This window comes from Trachinotus anak, unplaced genomic scaffold, assembly GCF_046630095.1.
Source record: "Trachinotus anak isolate AG129_WGS33_773 ecotype Australia unplaced genomic scaffold, CSIRO_AGI_Tana_v1 ptg000009l, whole genome shotgun sequence".
NCBI classification, from domain to species: Eukaryota; Metazoa; Chordata; class Actinopteri; order Carangiformes; family Carangidae; genus Trachinotus; species Trachinotus anak.
In genome coordinates this window covers 41,679-52,135 of record NW_027273860.1, presented here as the reverse complement: position 1 = coordinate 52,135, position 10,457 = coordinate 41,679, and the positions used below count along the sequence as shown (strand labels likewise).

The 10,457-nt window shown below is 43.3% G+C and overlaps 1 protein-coding gene across 1 annotated transcript in view; it reads right to left on the bottom strand.

The window, feature by feature from the left end:
• Nucleotides 1-210: 210 nt before the first annotated feature.
• Nucleotides 211-10,457, bottom strand: part of lama1 (laminin, alpha 1) — a 31,545-nt gene continuing 21,298 nt past the window's right edge. Inside the window, exons 43-64 of the mRNA XM_071484188.1 lie at nucleotides 9,593-9,709; nucleotides 9,297-9,479; nucleotides 9,061-9,215; nucleotides 8,386-8,529; nucleotides 8,080-8,213; nucleotides 7,821-7,974; nucleotides 7,613-7,737; nucleotides 7,223-7,373; nucleotides 6,994-7,138; nucleotides 6,252-6,393; nucleotides 5,459-5,573; nucleotides 4,700-4,852; nucleotides 4,385-4,536; nucleotides 4,099-4,293; nucleotides 3,818-4,001; nucleotides 3,251-3,357; nucleotides 2,905-3,094; nucleotides 2,058-2,207; nucleotides 1,639-1,792; nucleotides 1,403-1,536; nucleotides 715-928; nucleotides 211-559 (exon numbers count right to left, since the gene is read on the bottom strand). Coding sequence (XP_071340289.1) covers nucleotides 405-559; nucleotides 715-928; nucleotides 1,403-1,536; nucleotides 1,639-1,792; nucleotides 2,058-2,207; nucleotides 2,905-3,094; nucleotides 3,251-3,357; nucleotides 3,818-4,001; nucleotides 4,099-4,293; nucleotides 4,385-4,536; nucleotides 4,700-4,852; nucleotides 5,459-5,573; nucleotides 6,252-6,393; nucleotides 6,994-7,138; nucleotides 7,223-7,373; nucleotides 7,613-7,737; nucleotides 7,821-7,974; nucleotides 8,080-8,213; nucleotides 8,386-8,529; nucleotides 9,061-9,215; nucleotides 9,297-9,479; nucleotides 9,593-9,709 — 3,353 coding nt within the window. The 3' untranslated portion in view covers nucleotides 211-404. The remainder of the gene's footprint in view (nucleotides 560-714; nucleotides 929-1,402; nucleotides 1,537-1,638; nucleotides 1,793-2,057; nucleotides 2,208-2,904; nucleotides 3,095-3,250; nucleotides 3,358-3,817; nucleotides 4,002-4,098; nucleotides 4,294-4,384; nucleotides 4,537-4,699; nucleotides 4,853-5,458; nucleotides 5,574-6,251; nucleotides 6,394-6,993; nucleotides 7,139-7,222; nucleotides 7,374-7,612; nucleotides 7,738-7,820; nucleotides 7,975-8,079; nucleotides 8,214-8,385; nucleotides 8,530-9,060; nucleotides 9,216-9,296; nucleotides 9,480-9,592; nucleotides 9,710-10,457) is intronic.

Here is a 10,457-nt window from a genome sequence, read left to right as displayed (position 1 = left end):
CCAGTGCTGAGCAGGTGGTCCCCAGCTCAACTCTTTCCTACATGTCATTCCCCTACTCTCTCCCATTTCCTGTCAGTCTCTACTCATCTATATATTAAGGCTTACAAATGCCAAAAAACCTGACTATTGATCCTGTGTTCTGAGTGTATCTGAAGTCTCTTATGATGTCTGGAAAATGATGAGTGAATAAACATGAAAAGTTTGGATAAATTAATATTCAGATAATCTTTAATGATTCATGTTGACAGAGTTAGATCAAAGGTACAGAGAATAAAACGTCATCAGCTACTAACAGACACAACAGCACCCTCAATTATCTGATCAATATCAGAATCAGTTCATCTGTCCTTTGGAGAAATGTGATCAGACTGTTAGTGGATCAACCAGGACCATGCTGGGCATTGCTAGGGCACAGGACACGAGTTAGCTGTGACACCTAACATGAAGTGGGCAAAGCTCAGGTCGAGAGTGTTGCTCAGGTGAGACTTAATGAGCTTCAGGTTCCTCAGACAACCTCTGAACCTGGAGCTGATTGACAGGCAGTTCTGTTTAACTCCCTCTGTAAGAGAAACACAGACAGGTCAGACAGAGTGAGATGGGTAGAAAGACAGGTCAGAGAGAGAGAGACAGGTCAGAGAGAGAGAGACAGGTAGGTTCAGACAGACAGGCAGGTTAGCATCACGCAGTGACCTGTCTTCATTATTCTAAACTCACCTGGATAACCCCCCAGGTAGACAGGGTTGTTGGTCTCAGCAGAGGTGGACTGTGGGTAGGGATTGGGGGTGGTGTAACTCCGCCCATCCACACTTAGACTAAGTGTGTGTTTGGTTTTTCTGGCCAGCAGGTGGTGCCACTGTCCATCACACAACACCCGACCAATCGAACGGACCGACACTCGACCCGCCCCGTTATTCACATTAAACATCACCTGAAGAAAAATATATTATAAACAGTTCAGGTTGGTCATGTATTTATTTTCATGATGTACAGAAGACATCAACAGAGACACTATATTCACAACTATAATTAATCTGTTAGTTATTAGTTATTAATTAGTTATTATTAGTTAGTTATTATTATTTATTAGTTTTTGATCTTACTGATTTTTTTACTGCTAAAACCTTTAGAGGGATATACCTGGAGAGCAGGGATGTTCAAATAATTCAATTTAATTCTACATCATTGGTTCCTGTGTTAGGCCCACTGAGCATCACTGAGATTTTCTGATATTACCTGAGCACCTCACCAGGGAAATTTAAGAACTTTCAGTTTTTTACTTATAATTTTTCTCATTTCAGAAAACTTAACTTAAGTTTTCTGACAGCAGGGGGTGCCAAGGTCAACAGACCTTGATTACCTTTAATCTGTCTGTAGACACACACACAGGTATGTCTGTGCTCACCTGTCCGTTGATCATCTCCAGTCCGATGGCATCAACTTTTGCACTGCTGATTCCCAGAAATACTCCTTCTGCTTGGCTTGTTCGAAACTCCAGAGCCACTGACACGTCTGAGCCAACTTTATACCCATCATGCACTACACACATACACAAACACACACACACACACACACACAGGTTAACAGTCTGAGCAGATACTATTAAATCAGAGTAATGTATTTTCTTTGTGGCACACTCACTGAGGATGGCGTAACCACTGCCATTAAAGTAACTTCCAGCCTGGTCTTTCGTGAAACAGGAAGTGACGTCATGCTGTGAGGCTGGCTTGGTCAGATCCAACATGGCTCCGTTCAGACTGACAGAGCGAATACAACCTGAAAAACTGCTGCTCACCTGAGGGACAGACAGGTAGAGCAGATCCATGATAACAATACATTTCCTTTAAGTGTGACATTAACTTTCTGTCATGGTCAACAACTCAGAGCTAAGGTGTCAGAAACACTTAGTTCACCTACACAGGACTGGTCTGACTTACAGCATCAGGACATCAGGTGACATGTTTGAAACAATACTCAGGTGTGTGAGAACATAATGGTTAACATATAAATCCTGTGTATTTGTTGTGTAAACGTTGGATAAAGAATTTAAAATGTCATACATTGATCCTCTTTGTGCTGTGTGTGTGAGGTAATCCTCCCAGGTAAAGTCTGTTGTCCACGTCCAGTTGGTTTCCTTTAACTGTCACAGAGTCCGGACTCGAACTGTCAACCGTGACCGACACCAACCGCCGGCTGACTTCAGCACTCACCTGAGAGCGACAGATAGTCAGGTGACATACAATTATATAGTTGGTTTAAACATGATCCTGAACCAAAACAGCATAAACACACATCAGCTGTCACATGTTTCTGTAACTTTCTATCCAGGTGAACTTTACCTGACAGTGTGAGGTCATCACCCGTAATGTGATGTAAACTTTCGTCCATGTTACATCACATAACGTGGACTTAACCACCTCTCCTTTTAGTCCTGGATCTCTCCACTTTACAAAGTAACTTAATGTGAACATTTACATCTGTTGCAGCACAGATTTGTGATGTCACATAGCTTTTTCCTTTAACATGACTCCTGACTGTTCTATTTCTGTCTGATGATTTCTAACTTGAAGTCTGAAATTATTCCTGTTACCTGTTTGTGAAAGGTGTCCACAAACCTTAAGGCCTTATATGGACATTTAGGGATGTCAGCTACGCGAATGATGAACTATCACTATTGTTCACCTTCTCATGAGCAGATGACATTGACTCTGAGACAATTGATTTCTGCAGTTCAGGGAGTTTGTTAAATCAGACAACATCAGAGGAGAAAACCAAAATGTTCCTCTGTGAGGACGCAGGTTTTTTTTTTTTTCTAATGTCGACTACAAACTCAGTGTTTGATGTTTTACTGATGCTTGACACCTCATAGTGTTCAATGTGTGTGTTAATCTGTATATATGAACTCACAGTGTGCCACTCTCCATCATTGATGGTTACAGTTGAGGTGATGGAGGCGGGGCCTTTCCCCAGGTCAGCTGACATCATCAGTCTCCCACCCATCAGTCTGAGGACAATGAAGTCCATGTGTTTGGAGTCAGAGAGGAGGAGGATCAACCCGTCCAGAGCCCGGCTTCGAACCAACAACCTCACTGAGACACTGAGGACGAGGAGGGACGACAACACAACACAACAGACACAACAAGACAGCAAGACAACAGAGACACAACAGACACAACATTGCCAGTGGTTTAGTCTTTTTACACAGAGTACCACTGACCAGAGCTCTTCCCCCTTCGTTGTCATGAAGACTCACCTCTTCCTGACAGTATTGGGGTTGATGATGAAGGTCATGTGACTATGTTTGGACGAACCAAACTCAACCGCTGATGGCAGGAAACTTGGCTCTGCTTCGGACACACACTGCATCACATGCAGATAAATAACCAATCAGTGACCAATGATCAATAACCAATAATCAGTAACCTATGAAGAATAACCAATTATCAGTGACAAATAATCAATGACCTATAATCGATGACCAATAATAAATAACCAATAATCGGTAACCAGTGAACAATATTCAACAATCATTTGATGATCAATTAAGTTTGAACACGTTTGTAACCATTATCGTTAATCAATAATGGCTATATAGATTTCATTAATAATGATCAAAAGTCAGTAATAGTCATATTAATTACCATTATGAATGATCAATAATAAACATATATACATATGCCTTATCATTAATCAATAATCAATAACATACATATTGGTCACTGTTATCAATAATGGAGATACTGATTACCATGTAATCAACAATCAATTATAAACATACTGATTACCTTTATCAATAATCAGTAATAAATGTTTGGATTACCGTTAGTGCTCCAGGTGTGAGGGCGCTGAGGTGTGTGGGTGGGGCTACGGGCAGATGGTTAAGGTCAGGAGTTGGTTCAACATCCTGATCATCAGGAAGCACTACCCCCCCAACCCTTTCCTCCAATAGGCAGCTGTCTAGCTCCACTCCCTGATACCTCACAGCTCCTGATAGGTCGACAAGTCTGCAGAGAGCCACCAATAAAAACAGTTAACTAATCAGGGAGACAGAAAGCTGTATGTGTGTGTGTGTGTGTAAATGTACGTGTGTGAGAGACTTACGCTCCCCCCACCACCAGGTGTTGGATGCAGCCTTTGAACCACCTGGATAACTGCTGTAATCTGATTGGTAGACGCCACTCCCACCCTGAGGGCAGCCCACCGATGAAGAAGGAGGTTGGAGACAGACGAGGAAATCCACCCGGCAACAGAGAGACAGACTTCAGGTGATCCTCATCTACCTGCAGGGAAAGAGACCTAAGAGACACATGAGATAGTTCTGTCAGGTGATACATGTGAATCAGGTAAGACAAGTGGGACAGGTGAACATTTACATGGTAACACGTACTTCCTGTTGATGGTGATAATCACAGAGTGTTTCTGTTGGTTGCTGAAGGATCCTCCATCAGGTTTCATCACCATCACCCTCCGAGTGGCTCTGCCTACTTCACCAAGCTCTGCCTCCAATGCACCTGAGACCAGGTGAACAGACAAGAAGTGCTACACACACACACACACACACACACACACACACACACACACACACACACACACACACACATACACACACACAGTAACATAGTAACACAGGTTACAATAACACATCAGCATGACATGACATTAATGAAACACAAACTGAACACCTGGTGTCGTTTGACCTCACCTGTCTGTGAGAGTGGTCATCACTGAAGGCTGCCAGCAGGACTCCTGATTGGTTGTTGGAGGAGAAGGTGAGGAGAATCTCCGCCTCCTGACTGAATGTTGGAGGAGTGATCTGAACGAAGCCTTCGTCCAGCACCGAAACACTCCGCACCGCCTGAGAGATAATCAATCAGTATGATCAATGGAGAGTACAGATTATTGATTATTATCTGATAGGTAAAGATTGATTGATTGGCTTTACTCTTATTTTCTCTGCAGCTCAGAACAACTAAAGGAGAACACTTCAGACATGAAGGACTGTTCTTATCCAGGACCAGTTGGATATTTCACCTTTGATCTCTGTAACAAAGTAAGGTCTTGACCTTGCCCTGTAAAGTGCCTTGAGATAATGTATATTATGATTTGGCGCTATACAAATAAAATTGAATTGAATTGAATTGAATTGAATCTGTTTACATCTGTTCTCATCAGAAATATTCACTTTGTACTTCACACAGAATAATTCACTTATTTACAGTGACATCGTGTCAGTGGACACTCCTCAGACTGGAAGATGTGGACATGATGTCTAGTGTTTCTGTTCAAGTTCTGTGATCATGTTGTTTTCAGTTTCTGCTTCACTGTAACATTAATCACTTCATTCACAGTTCTGACTCCTGCCTGTTACTCCTCTGTCTCTGTATTCAGATAAGCATATCAAGAGTGTATTTCACTGTGTAATTACACATATACAGTATTTATACATCAGTGTGTATATTACCTCCAGTACGCAGCCCTTTCTGACTCCATACGCGTCTCTCAGCAGGTCGAAATTGGACCGAGCAATCTCCACATTCTTTATACAGCCAATGTACGACCTGGACACCACCTGTCGCCTAACAACCACACAAAGAGACATTTAGTTATCACAGAGCTATGTATTATGGCTTGGAGTTTGTATTTGCACACATTGTGTGATGTTGTGTCTGAGTAATAACTCCTGTCAGTGCCGCGTTGTATTAATGTAAAATGTCTCTGCAAGTTTCCCTTTAAATAAACATTTTGTGAAGCCACTGTACACATTTTGTAGCATAAAGAAGATTATTTAAATATCTGATGTCAAGATATTCTTTGTACCTGATGCACAGGGATTTTCATCCTGATAGAAATTGATATTTTATAATGAGTTTACTGCTGAAAGTCCACAGTCGGTTTCTGTCTCTGACTGTGATGTTATCCATAATGACAGTGAAAAAACAAATCTGTCCTATGTATGATGAAGGTTCTTTTATGCTTCTTCTATTAATCAAACCTTCAGTTACCACAGATCCAAATGGTTAATCAGTGCACAAATAAAATCTAAACTTGGTGGTGAGATCACAGGTGAGTTTGATCTGTGACTATGTCAGATCAGCTGCACCGTCATTGATTTAAGATAAAGAGATGTGTCGTCTGACAAGAGACAGTGAATGATGGTTTCTCATGTCCTCATTCATGTCTCCCTCTGGCTGTCTCTTTGTTCTCCATCCTCCAAACTGTACTGACACATCTGTCATGACGTCCCATGGACTCACCTGATTGGTCTGGATGCAGGAAGTCCTCCAATGTAGATGGGGTCGAGGTCAGAGCGGTTGAGGTCGGAGGCCATCCCAGGAGACTCTGCCTCCAATACCTCCTTCTCTGATGATTGGTCGGCAGCCATGATGGACAGGTAACCTGCACACACCAGGTAACCAGCACCATCACAAACAGTAAGAGTCTGTGTCTAACTCTGTGACACCACAGCCACCCCAATCAATGATTGGTGAGCTGTATTATGCATATACATGACATGACAATCATTTATGTAATCTTTATATCAGTAGCAGTATTGTCTTTAACATTAACATTATCGTTGCTGCTGTAACTGCTTATTACTGTTACTCCTACTAGTGCATCTCTCTGTCTCTCTCTCTCTCTCCCGCTCTCTCTCTCTCTCCCTACCTTTCTCCCTCTTTCTCTCAAACCCAATCGGTCGAGGCAGATGGCCGCCCACCCGGAGCCCAGTTCTACCTGAGGTTTCTCCCTCTTAAAGGAAGTTTTTTCTTGCCACTGTCGCCAAGTGCTTGCTCTCGGTGGGAATTGTTGGGTCTCTTTCTTTCCTATACTTTCTAGAGAAGGTCCTGACCTCCTCCAATTGGAAAGTGCCTTGAGATAACTTCTGTTGTGATTTGGTGCTATATAAATAAAACTTGATTTGATCTGATGATTTGATGCTCATGTTTAAACCTCATCATACACCCCAGCCCTCACCCTGTACTGTAGTAGCAATGGTACCTTTGCGTTTGTTCCTCTGCAGGGTGATCTTGTACCACACTCCAGTGTTGTACTTCCTGTTTGAGGTCAGGATCAGTGCACCTGAACCAAGGTCAAAGGTCAGACGAACATGCCCCTCCACCAGCTCCATCGACAGGAAGTCTCTCTGTAGGAGAGAAAACAAAGGCAACATCTAAGTTTCCTTTCACAATTAGAGCTTCAACAAAAACTGTGTGTGTGTGTGTCATACAGTGTTGTTGGAGGCCAAATAAAGCAGTAATCCGCCTGGTGACAGAGTTTTAAACAGCAGGACGATGGAGGTCGAGGTTGCACGCAGAGACTTCTGGACCAATGAGAATCCAGATCCATCAAAGTGGAAGGAAGTCTCCTCTGCCTGGGGACTGAGAGACAGACAAGTGGAGAGACAGACAGGTAGGCACAGAGAAGTCAGGACTTCAGATTCAAAAGTCTCAGAAATTCAGAGCTTCCACTGGAAATCTACACATTTAACTCAGAGCAGAGCTGAACTACAAGACCACACTGGAATACTCGGTGGATGGGGTCAGTTCATTTCCTCACCAGAGTGGCAGTACATGTGTTTTTAGTCCGCCTGTGTGTAGAGATACACCTGTGTTTGTACCTGCTGAAGCAGCCTCCACACTCCCCCTCTCTGCTGTCATAGTTCCACAATCCAATGTTTCTCTCATTGAGCAATGCTTCACCCAGACAGCCCTGAAAGGTGGAGGACCTCAGCGCTGCAGGGCTCTGACAGGACACAGACAGAGTTATAATCTGTACACCTCCACTCGCATCTCTGCACACACCTGTTTATCTGATGTATTTATTACCTGAGTGTGAGCTCCCAGTCCTCCAATGTGGATCACTGTGTTTCTGTTAATGTCTAAAACTCGGGATGATCCCGGCGAAGTTGCCCTGACCTCGGGCAACGGAGCGGACACTGACTCCAGCTGATGGACCGACAGAGAGACATGGGCCCCAAACCTGCCAACATCATAACACACAACATTAGCTGATGGTAACTGACAGTCACTGACATTACCATGTGATGTTTGGTGATCATGTAATTAGCATCTTGCTGTATTATACCGTGTTGCATTGATTCTGGTCCACTTGTTGTTGGTGATGTCCAGTCCAGGAAACTCCAGTCTGGTGCTGCCTGAACCCACATCCCACACCAGAGACACCTTCCCATCATACATCTCTACGGCCAGGTAGTCCACCTGAGCACACAGAAGACATTCACAAACTTTTACTTTATACTGTTGAGAGGACAGAGAACTCCAAACCTCACACCTGAACTGAAAACCCCAAACCCCTAAAGCCCTCACATTGATTCCGGTGCTGTGCAAATGCGTGTGTTTGTGTGTGTGTGTGTGTGTGTGTGTGTTGTACCGTGGTGTTACTGCCCAGGTAGAAGAGCATGTTCTCTGGACTGGACGTCTTCAGGATCAGACTCAGAGTGTTGAAGTTACTGGACTGAACCTGAGGTCTGTAGGATCGAACACAGTCTCTGTCCGCCTGCACTGCCACCTTTATCTGATGACATCATCAAAATCAACATCATCACCTCTAGCATCATCATCACCATTATCATTATCATTATCACCAGCACTGCCATCATTTTCATCCTCATCATCCTCATCACCTTCATCATCATTCAGACATAATGTAAAATCCTGGTGCTGGTTTAGATTCTTTTTGATTCCTGTTCATACAGATGTTCATCATCATTCATACAGATGTTCATCATTTCATCCATGAGACCAACAATTTCAATGTTGAGATTAAGTCAACTTTTAAATCAAAATGGATAAAGTCCTGATCCTCTGGGCTCAGTCCTGATTTGTTAAAGACAGAGACAGTATGACATAATCTCTGTTTGTGTCTAACTTTGTGTGACTGTGGTCAGAATGTTTCAGGTCGAAGTCATCACACTGTACCTGAACTTTTAGTGATTTATAGGTTTATTTATTGGAGTCTGGACACATAGATGTTAAATTATCAGGACAATCCAAAAGTCTCGGTGTGTGTTTAAGGTTGTGTGTTTCAGTATATGTGTGTATGTACCGATGCGGCCTGTCTCCGGGCCTGATCGATTAGTTCTCTGATGTCAGACAGGTTCCTGCTCAGCGTTTCTCCCAGCATGTTCAGTGGCTTTATGCGCTCCATGAGACGCTCTGTACGATGCTCTGCCTCCTCAAGCTTTCGCTGTGCCTCATTGGCTGAGCACAAAGAAAACTGGCAGTTAGAAAAAAATGTGTTTTATTAAACTGATTGTATTTGAATAAACGTTGCTGACAGACCTGCAGTGTGTGTGAGAGTCATCAGCTGGTTAGTCTCCCTCACTGTGGTGTTGGTGTTTTCCAACACAGAAGAAGAATCCTGCAGCTGATCTCTGAGTCTCTGCAGCTGCTGCAGTGCTGCCTGGAGGCCGGAGCATGCTGCTGCAGCCTGAAACTGAGCCTGCTGCAACAATACGGATGAACCTGATGGAAAACAATGATCAATACATCAGTCAATACATCAACATATCAATACATCAGGCAATCAATGCATCAGATCGTCAGTCTTGGAGAAGGCAGAGCTTGAAACATCTTACCATTAGAGAGTCTCTGCAGCTCTGTGATTGGCTGTTGGAGGAGGAAGCTTGAGTTACGAATGCTCTCTCTGACCAATTCCAGTCTGCTGGTTGCCATGGAGACATTCAGCTGCAGGTCTGGAAGAGAGACAGACACTAGTTATGTTAAAATTGTGAAAGTGAAATGATGGAGACCATGATGTTTCTGTTTGTTTCATGTTAATGTGAGGAAGGTGTTAGGACCAGACGCCTCTCTTCTGTTCCTCCCCAGTCTGTCCTCTGTGTTTGTGTGCGTGTCTGTAAGTGTGTATGTGTGTGCATGTGTGTGTGTCTGTGTATGTGTCTGTCTGGCTGGGTGTGGCTTCCTGCTCCCACCTGTACTTTATCAGCAAATCAGCTTCATCCCTGCAGCCGCATCTCTCTCATCACATTGTGTGGTATTAACACTATAGCTGATCTCTGCTCTAGAACCTTTCTCTAGTTTTACTTTTCTCCTTTTCTCCAGTTTTTCTGAGCTTCAGCTCTGACCCTGCCTCCTGCCACTCAGCCTGGTCTCGTCCTGCTCAGTGGACTCTGTCATCATCTACCAGACAGCAGCTCTTCCCTCTCCACCAGTTTACAATAAAGAACTTCTGTTTTTTCCAAAAAAGACATGCGAACTTTACAGAAAGTTCAGTATCCTCATCACCAAAAGATCAGTAGATATTTGTATAGATCAGTAGATGTTGGGAGTCTTTCCATGTGTCAACTCTGGTTTTAAAACAAAGCTTCTAATAAACAGAGGAGAGTTTATCACTAAATAACTACATCAGAACTTTTAGAGCTTCATCTGAACTGAACATGATTCTTTAATCCTCAGGATCCTGACAGTGATGAAGCTTTGACT